Source organism: Podarcis bocagei, assembly GCF_964188305.1.
Source record: "Podarcis bocagei genome assembly, chromosome: 12".
Lineage (NCBI taxonomy): Eukaryota > Metazoa > Chordata > Lepidosauria > Squamata > Lacertidae > Podarcis > Podarcis bocagei.
This window is the reverse complement of record NC_138137.1, coordinates 12,844,630-12,867,334: the sequence shown is the minus strand read 5'-3', so window position 1 is coordinate 12,867,334 and position 22,705 is coordinate 12,844,630. Positions and strand designations below refer to the sequence as shown.

General features: G+C 42.7%; 1 protein-coding gene across 4 annotated transcripts in view; it reads left to right on the top strand.

Moving 5' to 3' along the window:
- The window catches only part of ZDHHC3 (zDHHC palmitoyltransferase 3), a 48,408-nt gene that overhangs the window by 21,238 nt on the left and 4,465 nt on the right, over positions 1-22,705 (top strand). For 3 of the 4 annotated variants that reach the window (XM_081164885.1, XM_081164886.1, XM_081164887.1), the window contains 6 exons: positions 2,331-2,660; positions 4,965-5,089; positions 5,739-5,835; positions 7,920-8,001; positions 11,602-11,732; positions 21,350-22,393. In XM_081164885.1, the coding sequence (XP_081021011.1) occupies positions 2,355-2,660; positions 4,965-5,089; positions 5,739-5,835; positions 7,920-8,001; positions 11,602-11,732; positions 21,350-21,589 (981 nt within the window). In that variant the 5' untranslated portion in view covers positions 2,331-2,354 and the 3' untranslated portion in view covers positions 21,590-22,393. Of the gene's footprint in view, positions 1-2,330; positions 2,661-4,964; positions 5,090-5,738; positions 5,836-7,919; positions 8,002-11,601; positions 11,733-18,926; positions 20,579-21,349; positions 22,394-22,705 lie in introns of those variants that run through there. The other variant, XM_081164888.1, reaches the window with a different exon arrangement.

Here is a 22,705-nt window from a genome sequence, read left to right as displayed (position 1 = left end):
TTGCGAGGTTGATTAAGTTAACTGTTTATATTTGGGCAACTTTTCTGCTGTACTTTATTGGAAGGAGAAAAAGAATCATTTCCTTAATAACAATTTAAACAATTTATTTAACTAAAATAGATTCTGTGTATATAAATTTGCAGAGGAACAATGGGATTAAGGTTTTTCCTCCACTCTGTATGTTTATTTTATAACATTTTTCCTGTGAAGAAAAGGCATGTTATCTCTGCAGACACAAATTCACACTTTTGAGAACTGCAAAAACAAGCATCTGTGATATCTTCTTGTTAGAAAAACTGCCCCAAATAATCTTTGAGAATAATGTAATTTAAATAGAAAATCTTTAGAAAGAGTTTTCCTCCAAAAGCATTTTATTTTTAAAAACCCGATTTGAATAAAAAATATATATCCGATTTTTAATTTTTATTTTTTTAAAATAAAAAAGTCATTCATTTTTATCCTCCCTGGGATGGAGGCAAATGTAGTTCTGGTTGGCTTCAGGAATAGGAAGCTGCCATCACTGTGGTTATCACTGCAGATGAAGTGTTGCCATCCGTGGGGGTTGCGAAGCTGCAAAGGTGGAGTGTTTTGATCTTTAATTTTCAGCATTCGGACATTTGCTGAGTATGGGGAGTGGGGGGGCAATGCAAGTCTGTAAAGTCGTTAGCAACAATACCATCCGTATCCCAGATTCCGAACGGAAGTCAGTGATTTGTTGTTGTTGTTTAGTTCTGTCCGACTCTTCGTGACCCCATGGACCAGAGCACGCCAGGCACTCCTGTCTTCCACTGCCTCCCGCAGTTTGGTCAAACTCATGCTGGTAGCTTTGAGAACACTGTACAACCATCTCGTCCTCTGTTGTCCCCTTCTCCTTGTGCCCTCCATCTTTCCCAACATCAGGGTCTTTTCCAGGGAGTCTTCTCTTCTCATGAGGTGGCCAAAGTATTGGAGCCTCAGCTTCAGGATCTGTCCTTCCAGTGAGCACTCAGGGCTGGTTTCCTTAAGAACTGATCTTCTTGCAGTCCATGGGACTCTCAAGAGTCTCCTCCAGCACCATAATTCAAAAGCATCAATTCTTCGGCAATCAGCCCTCTTTATGGTCCAGCTCTCACTTCCATACATAAGTCAGTGATAAACTTGTTTAATTGCTGAGTCTCACTCGTTGGATCATCACCTGGTCACGGTGAGTGGGCTTGCACATTCCTATGACCCTTGTGAGCAAAGCTGTCGGGAACCTCGTAAAGAAGCAAAGATCACCAGTGTTGAAGCAATGATTCTTCAACATCAGCTTTGTTGGACTGGTGGTCATCTTGTTCGGATACCTGATGATTGCCTTCCAAAGCAACTACTCTATTCCAAACTTAAAAATGGAAAGCGTAATGCTGGTGGTCAACAAAAGAGGTTTAAAGGCTGTCTCAAGGCAAATTTTAAAAGATGTAGTATAAACACCAACAATTGGGAAACACTTGCCTGCGAGCGCTCCAATTGGAGAACAGCTTTTACCAAAGGTGTTGTGGGCTTTGAAGACACTCAAACTCAGGGTGCAAGGGAGAAACGCGCTAAGAGGAAGGCACGCTTGGCAAACCCTCACCGTGATCAACTCCCACCCGGAAACCCATGTCCCCACTGTGGAAGGACATGTGGATCCAGAATTGGCCTCCATAGTCACTTGCAGACTCATTGTTAAAACCATTTTTATGGAAGACAATCTTCCTCAGCTACGAGTGATTGCCAGAGAAGAAAGAACTCATCTCAATTGTACCTATACTGTAAAATAAAACTTGTCGCCATCAACCTCTACAAGGAAAAGGAGCCATTTGTGGTTTGGAAATTACAAGTCCTTCTAGCATGTGTGGTAGAATAGTAGGTGCTTGCAGCATTCGTAGACGAACTCAAGTTTCATTAACAATTTTCCCTTATATCCCTGTGCAATATTGATCTTTTAAACTTAAAAAAGAATCAGTCCAAAATGGTCTATATATAAAAACCCAAATTTATTCATATTAATTTTAATGTTCATGCATCATACCAAAATGTGTTTGGTTGTGAAGTGTTACGTACCTAACGTTGGGTTGTTGTTTTTATTTTTATTAGGTATTTTGTGGTTTTATATCTTGATGTTATTCTGTGAACCACCCTAAGACCCCCGGGTATAGGGCGGTATATTAAATAAATTCAATAAATCACCACCTTTTTGTTTTTTTAAACGGGCCCCCCAATGAATCTCCCTTTAAGAGTTCCCTCATGAGAATTGCATGACCTAGAGGCGATCCCCTTTGACGAAGTTCATGAGACAAAAGACCGTTATTTATTTTTAATCTTTTTTCCAGATCCAAGAATGGACATTATAGCCTATGATGATTACTCCAATCCACCGATGCAGAGATATTGAGAGGAAACCGGAATACCTTCAACCGGACCAGTGCGTTCCACCTCCCAGCCGCGGTTCCTCGGGAACAATGTGGTTTATCCGTGATGGCTGTGGTATTGCCTGTGCGGTCGTCACTTGGTTCCTGGTCTTCTATGCCGACTTTGTGGTCATCCTTGTGATGCTGCTTCCCTCCAGAGACTATATTTACAGCGTGATCAACGCCATAGTTTTCAACACATTGGCGTTCCTGGCTCTGGCTTCGCACATGAGAGCTATGGTAACAGATCCAGTAAGTTTCCTCTTGGAATATATTAACCAGCTGCTGGCTAGTTCTCTTGTTCTTTTGAGGGTGATTTAGGGACTAAATATTCTAGAACCTATTGAACACACGCAAACACGATACGGTGGAACATTGGTTCTCAAACGGCTTAGTTGACGAACAAATCAACACCGAAAACCCGGAAGTAAGTGTTCTGGTTTTTGAACATTTTTCGAAAGCCGAACATCTGACGCGGCTTCCACTTGAGTGCAGGAAGCTCCTGCAGCCAATCAGAAGCCGCGCCTTGGTTTTTGTACGGTTTTGGGAGTTGAACGGACTTCCGGAATGGATTGAGTTTGAGAACCAAGGTTCCACTGTGTTGATAAAGCATCTGGGTTTCTATCAACCTGTCCCCATGAGTGGGAAGAAGTTGATTTATTTGAAGCATTGTCCCTTTATATGCATTTTTGTGGGGGTGGGGCAGATCATAATACTGGAGTCATGATTAAGAGAAGCTATGGAGGGGCAATAAGGCACCATCTGAATAAGATATGAAGGAGAAGAAATCTGTCCTTTTCTCTCTCAGTAGTATGTGCAATGTTGCTGACATGTCGTGGCATGAAAAGCTGGGGAAAGCCTGTCTTGCATTCCTGTTTCTTTGGGAAAGTTCCACCACGACAAAATCTATTCTGAATAAAAGCGTTTCGTGTTAGCACTGGCTGGTGGCTATTGAAGGACGCCCAAGTTTTATCCAAGTGTATTTTAACTGTGGTCCTGTCTAAAGTACTTTTTCAAGCTTTCAGCTCTTCAGAGGGCTGCGAGATTGAAATTTTCAGGAAAAAGCAGCTTTCCCCTTTGCGTGTAAGTCTTGACTTATGTTCTTATCTGGATTATTGCCTAAATGTTATCTATTCAGCTTGCAAATTTGTAACAGATGACATAGATGGGAATCTCCCAGTCTAGCAAAATGGGTGGGTCTGTTTTCGTTTTCCTAAACTTTTATTTGGAGTTCTAGCCAACCTCGAAAGAGGCATACAAATCCATGGTCTTCCCTCTAACCCTGTATTGTTTCACATTTCAAATGAACAGGACTTCCATTAACTATAGCTTCCCATTACACTTGAACAGGGAAAGTGTGGCTGATGGCTTCAGAATAAGAAGCCATGGTTTGAAGTTGTCTTAGTTTCCTGCCTTGCTCTGAAGTCGTTAACCAGAGTTACCCAGTTTGGACATACAGTGGTACCCTGGTTCTCAAACTTAATTTCTTCCGGAAGTCCGTTCCAAAAGCAAAACATTCCAAAACCAAGGCACGCTTTGCCATAGAAAGTAATGCAAAACAGATTAATCCGTTCCAGATTTTTAAAAACAACCCCTAAAACATGAATTTAACATGAATTTTACTATCTAACGAGACCATGGATCCATAAAATGAAAGCAATAAACAATGTACTGCAGTCACACAATCAATCAATCAATCAATCAATCAATAGGTGAACTGGGTTCCACACAGTCACAAAAACAAAACAAAAAAGAGCTGCAAAAACGCAAAATAAATAGCAAAAACAGACAGACCTCAGTGTAACACCCAAAACGGAAGTATGGCACTCAGATTGGAAGTGTAACTTTCAAAACGGAGCATGTTCAGCTTCCAAAAAAAGTTCGCAAACCGGAACACTTACTTCTGGGTTTGCAGTGTTTGGGTTCCAAGTTGTTTGAGTACCAAGGCGTTTGAGAACCAAGGCCCCACTGTAATGGGAAACTATAGTTAATGGCAGAGTTCGAGGCTGGCTGTGCCAACCCTGGAGGGGAGAGTGAAGGGACTGTGTTTTTTAACTTCTCAAAACTTTTGCACTGGTGTTGAATACCATTTCAACAAAACTCTGTTAATGTACAGTGGTGCCTCGCAAGACAAAAAGAATCCGTTCTGTGATTCTCTTCGTCTAGCGGTTTTTTCGTCTTGCGAAGCAAGCCCATTGATGGATTAGCGGATTAGCGCTATTAGCGGCTTTTAGCGGCTTATCTGCTGATCGGATCAGCTGATAAGCGGCTTAGCGGCTTAGAAAAGGGGGGGGGGAGGAAAAAAAACCAGCAGGAACTCGCAAGACATTGTCGTCTTGCGAAGCAAGCCCATAGGAGATTCATTTTGTGAAGCACCTCCAAAACGGAAAACTCTTTCGTCTTGCGAGGCATTCGTCTTGCGGGGCACCACTGTACCTAGGAGAGCGAAGTTTAACTTACCCTGTATAATCAGCAGTTCTGTGATGGGGCCTATTGAGGTTTTTTCCCCTGATAGTGACCGAAAGCGCTCCGAAACCCTTATATTTTCGTTTGCAGGGTGCAGTCCCCAAAGGTAACGCCACAAAAGAGTTCATAGAAAGTTTGCAGCTGAAGCCGGGGCAAGTAGTTTACAAGTGTCCAAAATGCTGTAGCATCAAACCTGACAGAGCGCATCACTGCAGGTATGGGCACATTCTTTTGTTTATGGTTTACTTATGATGATGAGCTGGATGGCTTGATGCATTACATCTGCAGTAATCCAATATAGGGCGGGTTGTACCTGTTATTATTGTGATGCAAGCACATTTCCATCTTTCATTTGCACCTTGGCTTCATTTTGGCTCTTGTGACCTCAAGCTTTTGGCCAAGTGGAAATAGTTCTATTGCGATCTGGTGTCTGGAGAAAACATGGGTCTTTGAAGCGGATGGGATTCCACTTTTGATTTATATACTATTGTACCTTGGAAGTCGAATGGAATCCGTTCTGGAAGTCAGTTTGACTTCCAAAACGTTGGAAAACCAAAGCGCGGCTTCTGATTGGCTGCAGGAAGCTGTGCATATTCTGTCAGCTTAAGTTGCCATTCTTTAGTTGGGACCTCGCTCGTTTTCTATTTTTGGGCTAACAAAACACCGGCTGCAGTAGTAGCATACATAATAACCATTTTTGACACCTGGGAATTTCAGTCTGAATTATCCCCGACAGAAAGGACTGGGTTTTTTTGGGAAAGTACTTGTAAACACTTTTTTCTTCCTTCATTATGGATCATTTCCCAATACTCATTTACCCTTTTACAAGTCCACAAGGATTTTCCGTGTGCATTTCTCTTTTAGTGTTTGCAAGAGGTGTATACGGAAAATGGATCACCACTGCCCATGGGTTAACAACTGCGTGGGAGAGAACAACCAGAAGTACTTTGTACTGTTTACAGTAAGTAATTCATTGTGTGGATTTTTCCTGGAATTCATAAAGGGGCCTTGAAACGTCAAGTGGGACTTCTATGGTTATCAGTATAATTACACTGCAATTCTTATGGGAAAGTAATGGATTGTTAACACTGCAAAATGTCTGGGGCAAAGTAGTTTAAAAGGATAAAAGCAAGCTGGCAAAGGTATCCATTATTACCTATTTAAAGCATCCCATCTTGGATTGAATCAGATTTCACAGTGGTGGGCAACACACATAGATATATGTATATTTATGTACATATATATGTGTACACACATACACATGAAAAATAAGGTATACCCTCTTTCAATTCTGTGATTTTACATATCAGGACATAATAACAATTATCCATTCCTTAGCAGGAATGTTTGTTCTGTATCTGCAGAAGTGTGCATGTTTGTTTGTGTATCTGAAGAAGTGTGCATGCACACGAAAGCTTATAACCAGAACAAATTTAGCTGGTCTCTAAGGTGCTACTGGACAATTATTTAATTTTATTAAGTTTTTATTTATTTATTTTGACTGCATCAGACCAACACGGCTACCTACCTGAATTAAAAAACTTAAGTTCACCTTATGATTAAATAGCTTGTAGAACCACCTTTAGCAGCAATAATTTGAAGTAATGGTTTTCTGTATGTCTTTATCAGTCTCTCACATCGTTGTGGAGGAATTTTGGCCGATGTTAGAACCCGGGATGGAAAAGCTAGGAGCAAAATGGCTTTTAGGACCTGGGTTGGGGGGGCCAAAAAATGTCGAGGCACCACTGGGGTGTGTGTGGGCAACACTTTTTATTTATTAATTTGATGAGCATGAACTAATATGCATTCAAATAAGTGACACATTGTTAATACCACATTTTTAGCAGAAAAATTGACACGTTTAATTTGGTATTTACAATAAAAATATTGGTACCGTACTTGAGTTTTCAAAACACTCCGTAACATATTATCTATTATTAACGTATACTTTAAGGCTTCAGATCACATACATTTCAGTAATCCTTGAGGCCAGGTGCAAAAAACGGCACCCCGACTTTTTGAGGTGCTCGAAAATGGAGAATCTTTAGGTGCAAAATGCACCTAGCACCCTGCTAATATCGAACCCTGATTTTGGCCCGCTCTTTACAATGCACTCTACGTGGGGCTACCTTTGAAGGTGACCCAGAAACTACAACTAATCCAGAGTGTGGCAGCTAGACTGGTGGCTGGGAGTGGCCACCGAGACCACATAACACTGGTCCTGAAAGACCTACATTGGCTCCCAGTGCGTTTCCAAGCACAATAAGTGTTGGTGTTGACCTTTAAAGCCTTAAATGGCCTCAGCCCAGTATACCTGAAGGAGCGTCTCCATCCCCATTGTTCAGCCCGGACACTGAGGTCCAGCTCCAAGGGCCTTCTGACGGTTCCTTCCCTGCGAGAAGTGAGGTTACAGGGAACCAGGCAGAGGGCCTTCTCAGTGGTGGCGCCCACCCTGTGGAACGCCCTTCCATGAGATGTCAAGGAAGTAAACTGTAAAAACTACTCTGAAAAAAATATTATTCCAAAAATGAAACCTTCATCTGGTTGTAAATATTAAGATTATACCAGCAAGAATGACTCTTTCTGTAAAAAATAATAATGATTTAAATCAAGTCTATCTTCTACAGATTATTTTGCTTGCTTGATAAACCATCATATTTCAAAAGGGTTTGGCCAGGCTTTTTTTGGGGGGGGGGAACACCCTGCTATTATTGCATGGAAGAATAGATCCCCTCTTACCCTTGCCGTTATCTCATAATTCAGTATTGTTAGAGAAGAATAGACCTCTTGTTCAGTCAGTTTACTCCAGGTATTTTCCCACTGGATATAGCTAGGCCTGTTAATTCTTTGGCTGAAGTAATTTAGGAGATGAGGTTGAGGATAAGGCTATCTCTATAAGCATGTGAGCTTGAATATATTTATCTGTCCTGAATGCCATGTCTTTGATTTCGGCTTCAGCTTAAAACCGGCAAACAAATTTGGGGCATGCAAAAATGCGCCTTGAAGTCTGTGTGTCTTCATAGTCAAAATCCTATTGTGTTTCAGATGTATATAGCACTTATTTCCCTTCATGCCCTGATCATGGTTGGATTTCACTTCCTGTATTGCTTTGAAGAAGACTGGACAAGTGAGTATACGGACAAATGCCATGCGTCTCGTGAACTGGATCCGATTCTTTTCGAGCTAGCAAATTGCTTCGTGCCCCCGATCCACAAAGTTGCTTTGTGCAGGATTTGCCAAATCAGGATGGTATCCAGACCATAGCTGTCAACTGTCCCTAATTTGGCAGGAAACTCCCTTATCCGAGCGCCGTGTCCCGCTGCTGTCCCTTATTGATGATGTCCCTTAAATTTCCCGGGTTTCATGCTCGCCCGGCTCGGGAGGGAAGCAGTGGCTTGGGGTCCTCCGCCACGCGAGAGTGTGCGCACACGAGCTGCCACGTCTCCATCTCTCCCTTTTCCCCCTCAGGGGCGCGTCGTGAGGAGACTGGTGGTAGCGGGCGGGCAGGCAGCCTCTCTCTTGTGAGACTTCCACCGCGCTGCCAGGGGAAGCCGGAGGCGGCAGCGGCTGAGGAGGCGGCCTGAGAGAGGAGGAAGAGGAGGGGATGGGGAGGGACGCAGAAGAGCGGCGCTTCAGCGGCGCCGCAACTGCCTCATGCCGGGCTCGCGTGCGCGTGGGCGAGAGTCTCTCTCCCTCCCCCCCCCCTCGGGCAGGGAAGGGCCGATGGAACTCCTTGCGCCAGGACGACTGCAGCCCCAACGTGCTGTTTAGCATCCCCTCCAACCAGTGCAGCATCTTAATGTAGTGATTTCCCCCTCTGCATCCCTTTCATAACTCTATTTTTATAAATCATTTGTCCACCTATAGTTCAAATTTTAACTACAAGTTTTCTGTCAATCCTACCAATGTATGTAACTCTTTACAATAGCTTTTCAACTGAATTACAAACTTTCCCCCTTCTTTATTAAAGAGGTCCTGTGCCTGGTTTCTAATTCTGCCTGTAAGCTTTGCCATCTGGACGTCGTTCATCAGTTTTGTCTGCCACTCTTCTTTGGTGGGAGTTGTAGACCCTTAGAATCATCTAGTCCAACTCCCTGCAGAACACAGTCAGTGGCAGCCAAACCAGCGTGGCTCCATCAGTGGCGGATTTCTGCATAAGCTAAGCCAAAATCCCTTATTTTGGCTGCTGATCCCTTATTTTTGAGGCTGCTGGTCTCTTATTTTCAAATCTGTAAGTTGATAGCTATGATCCAGACATGCAGAATGGTCTCTTCCTACTGTGGTTTTGTGCATGAATCAGCCCTTTTAGGTCTCGTATAAGTTCGCTGGACTCTCAGAGGCAAGGGACTGTTAATAGTTCGTGTTCAGCATCCGTTCAGCCAAGGCTCTGAAGTGACACATTTTTAAAAAGCTGTTTCCCATCCTACTCAGATTTGGGTGAAACTGTCCCATTGGAGGCCATCTGCATGGTGCAGCCCTCACAGACATGTGTTTAAGAAATATAGAGTATTTCATGTTTCAGTGAACCCCCAAAATAAGAAATAATCTCTCCTTGTGTGAAGCTAGCTAGGCTGACTGAGAAGGAGCCTATTTTCTAAGGCTCTGAAAAATTCCCCTAAATAGTTTATGTACTGTGACTTACTTGTTTTATATTAATTTTCTCCCTCTCTTATACATAAAAATAAATTTACAGCAGAGCATCAGTTACGCTTTGTGTTTTATTTATTTTTGAGATTAATTTCCTGCCCTTCACCCTAAGGTCGCAGAGTGGGTTACATAGATGATGATGAATGTATTAAAGACAACCATGTATATTAGTCATCTCCAGCTGTCAGAATGCACAAGAGCACAGGGCTGGGTAAAAGCTCTGGAGAGATACAGTGATACCTTGGTTGTCAAACTTAATCTGTTCCAGAAGTCCGTTCCAAAACCAAGGTGCGCTTTCCCATAGAAAGTAATTCAAAACGGATTAATCCATTCCAGACTTTTAAAAACAACCCCTAAGACAGCAAATTAACATGAATTTTACTGTCTAATGAGACCATTGATCCATAAAGTGACAGCAACAATCAATGGACTTTACTGTAAAATAAGACAGTATTGTAAATGATAAAAAATTAATTTCTTTTCTTACCTGAACTGACAATAGTCATTGTTTGGATGGGGGCTTTTATCCATTTCCGCAGTCACACAATCTATCAATCAGGAGCTGAACTGGGTTCCACACAGTCACAAAAGCAAATGAACTGAAAAAGCCTCAAAAATAAATAGCAAAAATAAAACACCAAACTTAATCCATTCTGGAAGTCTGTTTTACTCCTGAAATGTTCGAAAACCAAGGCTCAGTTTCTGATTGGTGCTGGTGCCCCCGGAAACAATAGCCAACAGCCACATTGGATGTTCGGCTTCCAAAAAACGTTTGAAAACCGGAACACTTCCGGTTTTTTGGCGTTTGGGAACCAAGGCGTTTGAGAACCAAGGTACCACTGTACTTGATTGGAAGAGGAATCCAGATGCTATGAATTTGGGTAGTCTTTAGGGTGCCACAATACTTTTTTGTTCATGTTGCAAGAGACCAACACAGCTACTTCCCTTAAAAATGTCTTCAGATCAATAAAACTAACACTTGCCTAAATTTCTCACATCCTTTCCACAAAAGTGTAGTGTGTTCTAACTTTGGCAGTTGAACAGGTATATATATATATGTATATGTATATGTATATGTATATGTATATGTATATAATACCATGCCTCCATTTAGTGCACAATGCTTAAAGCTAAAGTGCAAGCCAAAATCTATACAATCTATACAAGAACCTTCTAGGAAGTATATAAATTGTGCGCTCTATATTTGTTTTGCTTAAGCTCCTGCAAAGAGCTACATGCTGAAACGATGTCTCTAGCTGCCAGCTTTCTGCTCATATTCCCCCCTACCCCCCCAAACAGAAACAAACTTTTGCTACTGAGATTTCACCATGCTTTGTGCATTCAGACAATCGGAACAAAAGAGCTAGAAGCATTTATTTTTAAGAAACTGGAAGCTGAGGTTTTGACAAAGCTGAATTTCCAGTTCTACACTTGACTAAAGTGCAAATGACTTTGATTATTCCTAAAACTATTATTTACACAGGCTTTTAAGACTCAATTCTGTTCTTAACTATTTTTATTGCAGGCTTTTATGATGGGTTGAAAATATATATTTCTCTAGTCTATTGTTTTGTGTATTGCATTATTTCTTACTTGTAAGTCACTCTGAATTCAGTGGAACCTCGGAAGCCGAACCCCTTTGAACTTGAACGTTTTAGCCCCTGAACGATAGAAAACCGGAAGTGATTGTTCCAATTTTCAGAAGCCAAACATCGGGTGCGGCTTCCAGTTGGCTGCAGGACAGTCCTGCAGCCAATCAGAATCTGCACCTTGGTTTTCGAACTGTTCCGGGAGTTGAACAGACTCCCAGAACGGATTAAATTCGAAAACCAAGGTACAACTGTACAGATAATTCCCATTTCGCACAAGGATTCCATTGCAGACCCCCACTCACCTAAATCTGCCCCGCCCTGTTCCGTCCCTTTTCATGACATCTTTATGATGTCATAAAGGCTACAGGCTACTTCCGGGTCCGGCGCTGTCATTCGGATGCACCTAAACAGGGAGTTGCCTGTATTATAACAACATCCATTGGCTCCTGCTTCTGCCTGGAATACCGTATCACACTTTCTTTTTGCAGAGTGCAGTTCTTTCTCTCCACCGACGACTGTGATCCTTCTTATCCTCTTGTGTTTTGAGGCTCTCCTCTTTCTAATCTTCACGTCTGTAATGTTTGGAACGCAGGTACACTCCATCTGCACTGATGAAACGGTGAGTGCTTCCTGATCTCTTGCTCCCATCCCCAATTCCGTACAGCGCGTGAATTTGCTTTATTCTATTGGATGAATGCCGCTTTTAAGAAAAATGCTTTTCTCACTTTGGTGAGCGTGTTCCCCAGGCAGGTGTAAAAGTATTTTATGAATGGTAATCGGAATCACCTTGCAGTTTTCTTTCACTCCACCAAATAGACTAGAATCTCACACAACAGTCTGGTATCTTAACGGCTTCTGTAATTCCAAGTTCCCAGTTTTCACTGGGTTGTAGCAAAAGTCAGTTCTACTCAGAGTAAACCCATTGACATTAATAAACATGACTTAACTATACCAGTGGGTCTACACTAAGCAGAACTTTGTTGGGTACAACCTATTGTCTCTAATTATTGTTCACACCTTGACATGCAAAGACAATATGAGATACATGGTAGAAAGCCATTTTTATTCACAAGCAGCCTGTAGAGGAGCTGTATCCTAAAATAACAATCCTCACCATCCAATTAGGTGGGAAACATGCAAATTGTTAAGACTATATTTAGTTGGACCATAAGGTAAAGGTAAAGGGACCCCTGACCATTAGGTCCAGTCGTGGCCGACTCTGGGGTTGCATCGCTCATCTCGCTTTATTGGCCGAGGGAGCCGACGTACAGCTTCCGGGTCATGTGGCCAGCATGACTAAGCTGCTTCTGGCGAACCAGAGCCGCGCACGGAAATGCCATTTACCTTCCCACCGGAGTGGTACCTATTTATCTACTTGCACTTTGCTGTGCTTTTGAACTGCTAGGTTGGCAGGAGCAGGGACTGAGCAACGAGAGCTCACCCTGTCATGGGGATTCAAACCGCTGACCTTCTGATCGGCAAGTCCTAGGCTCTGTGGTGTAACCCACAGTGCCACCCGCGTTGGACCATAGTGTTTCATTAAAGTGGATGTCTTTGGTCTCTGCTTTCTGCCCCTTTCAAAGGAGAATTGTGAGGAACTATTATGTTGTACTATTGACCTTCGCTTGACACACCTGAAGGAAACCTGTAGTCTCAGCATCCTTTCACAACTTCTGTGTCGCAGAACGGATGTGTCTGTGTTCCGACATGGCTGCTGGGGGGTGTACTCACTCCCTAGTTAGTAGGATGTTCTTTTATTGTGAATTGACAGCTGTAAATGGATGCCACTCTGACCCAACACAGTCATTTTTGTCCTCTGCTTGTTTCCCCTCATAAATCAGACGGAAAGGCCTGTTTGTTTCCTTTGTTGATATCCATTATCAACGCGGGTTGCGCTGTGGTCTAACCACTGAGCCTCTTGGGCTTGCCAATCGGAAGGTCGGCAGTTTGAATCCACACAACGGGGTGAGCTCCCGTTGCTCTGTCCCAGCTCCTGCCAACCTAGCAATCCCAAAGCATGCCAGTGCAAGTAGATAAATAGGTACCGCTCCAGCGGGAAGGTAAACGGTGTTTCCGTATGCTCTGGTTTCTGCCACGGTGTCCCGTTGCGCCAGAAGCGGTTTAGTCCTGCTGGCCACATGACCCGGGAAGCTGTGTGCAGACAAACACTGGCTCCCTTGGCCTGAAAGCGAGATGAGCGCCGCAACCCCACAGTCGCTTTTGACTGGACTTAACCGTCCAGGGGTCCTTTACCTTTACCTTATATAAAAAGGTTGTCATGCAGGTGTGCTTGGCAACTTAGTAGTATCTTTAAAAAAGCAACTTCTGCAAAGGGCATTTCCTATAGATGATGAACAAATATTTAACTATCCATTGCTATGTGTGGGAAGTAAATACTTCGTTCCTGGATTAAACAGCTTTGAACTAATGAGGTCATCTATACCTGAAAGTGCATCCGTGGAGTCAGAACCTGTAGTGTCACTACTTAATCTCCCCGCCACACCCACATCCTACCAGGTGAACATGTCTAAGTTCATCTGCCTAAACCTATGTGTCATGCTTTGCAATCCTAAGCAGCCTTACTGAGCTGCATATTTCGCTTCGTTATGTGGGGCTTGCTCCTTAGTAAGCATGCTTAGGACCACAGCCCCAGGCTGCAGAGGGTTTTGCTTAAGCATAAACCTTCCAAGAACTCTATGCTCGCTTTCAGGTTAACCGCTTTGCTCTTACCCATATTTTCTTGGGAGCTGAAAGTACGTAATTTGAATGCCAAAGCAGAAAGGGTTAAAAATGAATAATCTCCGAAGAAGAAACTGTTCTACCCTGGTTTTCGGACAGCTTGGTTCTTGAACGTTTTGGCTCTCAAACACCACAAACCCAGAAGTGACTGTTCTGGTTTGTGAACTATTTTTGGAATCCGAATGTCCCATGGCTTCTGATTGGCTGCAGGAGCCTCCTGCAGCCAATCAGAAGCTGTGCTTTGGTTTCCAAAAGTTTTGGACGTCGAACGGACTTCCAGAATGGATTCTGTTTGACTTCCAAGGTACGACTGTACAGGTTATTTACCTACCATATTTTTCGCTCCATAAGACACACTTTTTTTCCTCCTAAAAAGTAAGGGGAAATGTCTGTGCATCTTATGGAGGGAATGCCTACAGATGGCGGGGGGATCCTGCTGCAGTCGTGAGCAGAGGATCCATGGTTCCCCTTCCTTCCCTCCTCCGTGGCTTTGAAGCAGCAAAGCGGGAGAGGAGCTGCTTACACAGGTAGGTATAAGCGGCTCCTGTCCGGTTGGCTCCTTTAAAGCAATCGTGCTCTTTCCCTCCCTCCTCCCCGTTCAGCTCCCCGAAAAACTCCTTCTCCACCCACCCCACGCTGCTCCTTGTCCCTTCAGTGTTTTTCCTTCCCTCCCCACTTAAAACGTGGTTACAAAGCACGGATCCACATGGATCCTCAGGATTTTTGCATTGGGCTGCTCCAAACTCACCGTCAAATCACATGTCTGTGGCCACAGCATGAACTACAAAAATCATACACCCACTGTTTCTTTCAGAATATTTTTTTCTTGTTTTCCTCCTCTAAAAACTAGGTGCGTCTTACGGAGCAAAAAATACGGTAGTCACTGCTTCCAATGTCACTCACATTTGCTGCCGCTACAAAATTTTATTTAGGTGCTCTTATTTATTCAAACTATTTATATACCACTTGACTACCATTGGCTCTAAGTGCTTTACAAGGATACAGTAAAAAAAAGGTAAAAACCAGTTAAAACTGCAAAATTAAACTTCAATTAAAATGTCTGCTGGAATATAAAAGTCTTCAGTAGGTGCCAGAAGTTCAATAACAGAACAGCGTACAAAAGTCTAGCAGCAGCGGGCAGGAGTTAAAACACAACAAAATGATTCTGTATAAAAATGGCAAATTACTAACTGATGGCAGCAAGCAGAAGGCTAAGAGCTTCACAGTTCTAAAAGGTATTAAATGACTCGAGCAAAACAAAGTTGTTCACTGGTGCCAAAGGGACGTCAGATTCAGTCAGTTTCCCTGGGGAAGGCATTCCAAAGCCATGCTGCCATTGCAGAGAAGACCTCGCCTTCTGTGTGTGTGTGTGTGTGTGTGTGTGTGTGTGTGTGTGTGTAGAGGGAGTGACATGGAGAAGCACGTTGGAGGGAGATCTTCACACCTGGAAAGATCTATGCAGAAGGCAGTCCATAAGGTACTCGGACCCTAAGCCAATTGCATCTAGAAAAGTTACAACTTGCATTTTGAATATAGATGCTCATATATGCAGTCAGCTGTAGAATGGCTTAACGTAAGTCTTGACAAATTGCTGTCAACACATACACATACACACAGTTGTACCTTGGTTTTCGAATGCCTTGTGACTCAAACGTTTTGGCTCCCGAACGCCGCAAACCCGGAAGTGAGTGTTTGAGAACTTTTTTTTGGAAGCCGAACGTCCGACGCGGCTTCCGATTGCATGCAGGAAGCTCTCGCAGCCAATCAGAAGCCATGCCTTGGTTTTCAAACATTTTCGGAAGTCAAACTTCCAAAATGGATTCCATTCAAGAACCAAGGTACAACTATATTTTACTACCTGCTAAGCTGTCGTTTTGTATGCAAAGTCCTCCAGAACTACAAAATCTCTTTTCTGGGTAGTTGCATGTAAATTCAGATCCCACCGATGTAAATATGAAGTTAGACTTTGGGTCCCCCCCCCCCCCCGAGTATCACTTTGCACTTACTTGAATATTGTTTTGCCCTTTTGTTGCTCATCACCCAGTTTGGAGAGATGCTCCAAAACTTCTCCATTCTGCTTTAGATTCCACCATCCTTAGTGCATCCTGCCAAACTTCGTTAAAAGCTTCAAGTTATGCTTCCAGGCATGATGGCAAACAGTACTTTACCTTCACAAGCATCAAGGCAAAGCCAGGATTTCAAACTGTGGCCTAATCCTGCTTTGCATACACCACAGTTTACTAGGTTTGCTGCAAGCAGAAGTTCTGAATTCCTCCTCTGTTTGAATGCCATAGGAGAGAAGGGTATGTGCAGGCCCCAAGTTTATAGCTGTTCATAACAGTAAATCATGTTTTGCTGTTACAACTGAATGCATTCAGTATCTACTGGCTCACACACCTGTTGAGACTCAAAGGATTCTCAAAATATTGTTAAGGCAGAAGTTGTCTTTCCAGAAGCCGTGCTACTTCATTCTCAGCGAGGCTTATTCTTCGATACACTTCATAATTTTATCTTACCTGGCTCAGAAATTAGGCTGATGAGTCTGCCGTTACCCCAATTTGCCTCCGAATCTCCCTTTTTAAAAAAAAGTGTTATATTTGTCGGTGATGAGGTTGATTTTGTAAGTAGACTATTTAGATGAGCAATTTTACATTTGCATATGAATGTCATCCAGATCCAGCGATCGTTAGTTGAAACACATTGCCTTTCTCGGTTTGACTCGGATGTGTCAGATGTTGGCATCGCTAACATCTTCTACGGTGTAAGCAGATGAAAATAATCCACCTTGCTCTCTGCTGTTGCCGGGTCCTCCTTCAGATAACCCTTTTATATATTATCCAGAGGTCCTGCCATCTCCCTGACTCCTTGCCTATATTTCTTAAAGAAATATTTAGCTGTATCTGTGCTTCCAGCAATTTGCTCCTCACCTCTCTTCTCTCTATGCCTTAGCGATTTCCGTATTTTGCCAGAGCTGTTTGTCCCCACCCGCCCATTTCCTTCAGTTTAGCAAGATTTCTGTTTTATTAAAGAAACACATTTGCAGCTCTTTTCGTATTCATACCTGTTCTGATGTATTTATTGATTGGTATAATTTTCTGTACTGCCTTTGACTCCAGGAAGGGCCACAAAAAGACCCCAGCGAGTACTAATCTCTCCCCCAAATCATAAAACATCTATAAAAACCTTTCAGTAAAATACAGGATTCAGGCATTAATGACCTGGAAAAGCCTGAGCAAATAAGTTTTTGAAGCGTTCCGGAAGCACCCATCCATTGATGCCTGCCTAAATTGGAGTTTTATGTTCTGTTGGGTCATTTTTTATAGTGGCTATAAAGCAATTTTTGGGCTTCCCGGCTCTCCCCTCCAACTTCCTTTTTAACTTATCTCCACCCCCACCCCCCTTTTTTGAGGAATGGCTGCTTCTGGAAATGCATTTGACTGGGGGGGGGGGACTTTCTAGGCAATTCTCTTCTGGTATGTATATGATGAATTTGATACTGGTTTAGTTTCTCTTCAAGTGGCTTGAAATTGCTCATTGCTCAGATGAGAGCCATTCACTGCTGAGCATTTAAATCAAGGATCACCTTATCTCTCCTTAGCTTGCATGGCTATTTTTAGGCACAGTCATTTTTTGTGTGTGCGCGCGTAGAAATATTTAGAAATATAGGAATATTTTCTTTGCCACAGTGTGTACACTTAACCACCATGACAGGTTTTCTGCATAATTAACACCTGTTATCACATGATCCCTTCTGGCTGTACCCAAGATTCCAATATATTTCCAGGTCACCATTTTGATCAATGTGACAACTGTAGTTCCTCTGTGTTTGACCCCCCCCCCAGCTTCCTTTGGCTCTGTGACTTGGTTCTCCCTAGAGTTTCTCATTTCATTGCACTCTGTCCTTCCTACCTTTCTAAATGTCAGTGTGAAAAATGGGCCTCAAATCTTTGACACGGCATACAGTGATACCTTGGTTCTCAAACATAATCCGTTCCGGAAGTCCGTTCCAAAACCAAAGCGTTCCAAAACCAAGGCGTGCTTTCCCATAGAAAGTAATGCAAAATGGATTAATCCGTTCCAGACTTTTTGAAGCAACCCCTAAAACAGCAATTTAACATGAATTTTACTATCTAAAAAGACCATTGGTCCATAAAATGAAAGCAATAAACAACATACTGCAGTCACACAATCCATCAATCAGTAGCTGAAGTGGGTTCCACACAGTCACAAAAACAAAACAAAAAACAAGCCACAAAAACGCAAAATAAATAGCAAAAACAGGTAGAGCTCAGCGTGGCGCTCAAATTGGAAGCGTGGCACTCAAATCAGAAGCATAACACTCAAAACAGAGCACGTTCCGCTTCCCAAAAAACTTCGCAAACTAGAGCACTTACTTCCGGGTTTGCTGTGCTTGGGTTCCAAGTTGTTTTGAGTACCAAAGCGTTTGAGAACCAAGGTAGCGCTGTATTTTGGAAAACCGATTCATTTCCCAGTGTTCAACTCTACACTCCATGCCGGTGTTATTTCAGATTTGGAGTCGTGATTGCAAACGCTAACATGGAAGTGGTCAGCAAACAAATGATGTGTTATCGAAAGCGTCTCCCCCTAACCGTTCCTAAACTAATGGGGTAGCTTTTTTCACTTTGATATATGCACCGTCTTTATCCTGCAACTCTTTTCCCCTGCTGACACAGCCTGTAGCTTGCTAGCCAGAAGATTCAGTGGGGCTTAAAAAGGGGGCATTTCTTGAACTTCCTTGTGAAGAACTTGGAAGTGGTTGGGGGGATTAACCATTTGCACAAACCTTTTTGGCTCCCGTATCCAATGCTTTTATGTGGAGACTTCCTAAAACTTTCATAACACGTTCTATGACTTCCTCTTTGTTCATCAATTTGCTGCTGGTTTGTGTTCGTTCTTTTTCTCTCCTTTTGCAAACTCACAAAGTGGGGAGTATTCAGGGAATTGGTTATTTTCCTGCTGCAGCCATTTGATAAAAGGGTAGGGACCCTTTTCCCCCGAAACCAGAACTACCAAGTTAAGTTCCTGACTGAAAATGTCATGTTTCTGTTTTCAGGGAATAGAACAGTTGAAAAAAGAAGAGAGAAGATGGGCTAAAAAAACAAAATGGATGAACATGAAAGCAGTATTTGGCCACCCGTTCTCTATAGTTTGGCTTAGCCCATTTGCCACTCCTGATCACGGGAAAGCTGACCCCTATCAGTATGTGGTCTAAGAATCCATGAACAGCATTTCCACTAAAACACAAAAACCACATTTACAGCACTACTGTTATTCTACATGAATGTTTCAAATGAATTTTTTTAAAGAAAAAAATGCCTATTAAATGGCTGATGATGGCAGAGAAAAGACAAAAAAAAAGCGCCCTGTAGTCTAAAAACAACTAAAAAAGAGAACTTTTCGGTCATTCTTTGTCTCTGGTGGCTAAAGCTTTTTTTTCTTTTCTTTTTTAACCTGTTAACTTGATGGGTCTGTTTTGGTTTCCTGTCTGCTTTCTGTATGACATAACTAATGGAAAAGGGGGGGTCTCTCTTTTCTTGGCGTCCACCTCCAGTCTTTACACACCCTGACTGGCACCCTAGTGACAGTCTGTGCCAACAGTGCCATCTCGTTGCGTAACAAATTATGGACCTTGGGATGGCAGCTGACGCTTTCGGTGGGCTATGGGGGCCTCTTTGTGTTGCGATATTCCCTTCCACCCCCACCCTGAGCTTTTAAGCCTCGCTAAGAACCGAAAGATGGAAGAACAAAAGTCCGAGCCTGTCAAAGGGTCCGTTAATAACAAAATTGCCTAGCTTTTAATGTCTCAAACGTATTGCCGACATTACCGTACTTTGGGAAGCTACAGAAAGGATTCCATCTCCTCCCCCCTTTTTTCAATTTTTTTTACGCTGTTTGGTTCCATCCTCTCCCTGGTTCCTGGGCTAAACGGCGGAAGGTTTTTGTCGGCGTGTGTGGGTTTTGATGCCTTACGACTGGAGGAGGGAGAAATCTTTATTTCAATGTATAGAATAGCAAGATGATGTCTGTCTTTGTTTTGGAAAATAAAAATAAAAGGAGGGATTCAACAGTGTTCATATGTATGTAGGCTTGCCGGTCCAAAGGAGAACCTAAGCACAGAATGTTTCCGTAGATGCGTTGTCTTTTTTTAAAAGAAATATTGCCACCTTTTTTATATCTCTGTAAATGTCTTTTCTCCTTTATATTTATACATATTATATATTTTACATTGGGGAGATGTCAAGTGTTAAAGGATCATGCATGCCTTCTGTCACGGCTTTGTGGACGGCAAACTCTGTATGTAGTAAGATCTGGGAAACGGGGACTTGAGTAGAGGGCATTCTGTATAAAACAAAAGCGAGTAGAATTAACTAGATTACACCCGAAATGACTTGAGTCTGTAGAATTATTATTTTTTGGGTATCTCGACAGGGATTTTATTGTATATTTTGGATCCAAAAAACTACTGATTAGAGCCATCATAGTAATTGCAAAAAACAAAACAAAACCCAGCACTATAAGATGGTAGAACTGCAAATAAGCTATGCTCCTGAATTAATTCTCTTAACTGAATCAAAGCCGGGGTGGGAATCAGTGAAGGAGGCTAAGACTTGTCTCGTTTCAAAACTATGTAAATGCTGCATCTTTTTCAATTCTGTCAATGCTTCCATATGGGAAACAAATGCAATAAACCTTTTCTGAACACTGTTCCTGTGCCTTTTTATATTGTTGTTGCTGTTGCTGTTGTTGTTGTTAAACATCTTTGAACAACCACATGCACCGAAGGAGGTGCAAGGAGGAAGAAAGTTGAGTACCAGAATTTGGGTTTAAATCATGTCTTTTTTTAAAAAAAATTGAAATCAACCACACACTGACTACTCATTTAAACTAGTTTCCACCGACTTGGTTCAATGAGTAAGCAGATATTTCTGTAACAAAATCTGTTTCGCTGCTCAACAGTTGGGTGTAGAAGTGTCTCTGTTGCTATAGGAATGCACAAAGTGGATTAGCCGATCTCACTGTGTGCTTGAAGTAGAGCAATTTATTCAGATGAAAGATGCCTTTAGCAATTGCATGCTTTTTAACGGTTAGGAAAGAAGGAGAGGGTATTTTTTTCTTTCATAAGATAGTTCCTTCCTGCATTGAGCCTGAGGCCTTTTTGGGCAGCCCTAAGCAACATTCAAGAAAAAGCATCTTAAAAAAAATATTTTGGGGTGTCATGCCCTGTTAGTGTATAATACACTGTTTTTCTCTCAGTAGAGATAAATATCTCACAATAGTTTATTTATCAAGCTCCTTCCAGCTGCTCCTTCCTTTTTATTTATGCCTGGACACTGTAAGGGGAAAAAAAATCTTCACAGCCCTAACTAGAAAATTCTATTTATGCTGTTATTAGCAGGTGATTAGTTAGCAGTGTCCCAGGTTCTGTGGTTTTTAACTGCCGGCGATGAATAAACCCCAAACTTTTCTCTTCTGCAGGGCATAGAGCGGCTTAAAAAACAGGAGCCGACGTGGGAAAAAGTCAGCGGCTGGGAAGGGATGAAACTGGCTTTCGGGGGTGATCTTTCACCCAGGTGGTTCAATCCTTTTTCAGACCTGAGTTGCAAGAAGGCTCCTCCAGCCGGCACGGCAACAGTGGCTCCATCTGAGATGGCGGTCCAGGAAGCTTTTGAGCAGCTTTCTCCTCAAGAGGTGGTTGTGGGTGTGCTGGACGAATAAGGTGTCCTTGCAGATCTCCGTATGCTTCTGTAGCTCAAGCACTCGAGCCGTAGCTTTTTAAGAGATTGTGACGCATGAAACCAACGAGGCTTCCCTGTTCCTTTAGCCAAGGACCTCACCTGACAAGAAGAGGTACAGCTACATTCCTGCAATGGTGACCTACTGATGGCGATGAGGATTTTAACCAAGCTTCTGTAACTCAAAAAACAAAACATTAACGGGTTGTCCAAAGTTGACCATGCCTAAAAATATGCAATAACGAAAACTTAGCTTAACTCTTACTTACCCATCAGATCTGGTGGTGAGCGCTCGTGAAAGATCGGCCAAGAAAATGGATTCAAGGACAAAAATCCAAGCCCAGTATTGGACTCTCGGAGACCAATGAAACCACATTGTTCCCGCTCATGCCATTGAACATATGTAAGTGGATTCCTCAGGAAGTATTAATGTGCTATAAATGGTTGGGTTTTGCCGCATTTTTTGTGGCAAAATAACTATAAAGATTAGCTGTAACAGCCTCCTCACCCATCCCCCCATAAAAAAACCAGCATTAGTACAGCTAAGCTGTAGGTATGTAGTTTCTAAAAACTACATTTTGGGTTTTGGTCTTTTGTGGTTTGGAATCTGGCATTAGACCATTTACAGTGGACCCTTGGGTTATGTTACCTTCGGGTAACGTAACTTTCGGGTTGCGAACGCAGCAAAACTGGAAGTGTATACTTCCAGGTCTCACCGCATGCACAGAAGCGGCACCTCTAGATGCAGACTTTTTGGGGTACGGACGGACCCCCAAAATGAATTACCGTATTTTTTGCTCTATAACACGCACCAGACCATAACACGCACATAGTTTTTAGAGGAAGAAAACAAGGGGGGGAAATTCTAAATGAAATAGTGGATATATGATTTTTGTGGTTCATGCTGTGGCCACAGACATGTGATCTGACAGTGAGTTTGGAGTAGCCCAATGCAAAAATCCTGAGGATCCATGTGGATCCATGCTTTGTAACCACGGAGGAGGAAAGGAAGGGGAACCATGGATCCTCTGCTCACGACTGCAGCAGATCCCCCCCGCCACCCGCAGGCATTCGCTCCATAACACGCACAGACATTTCC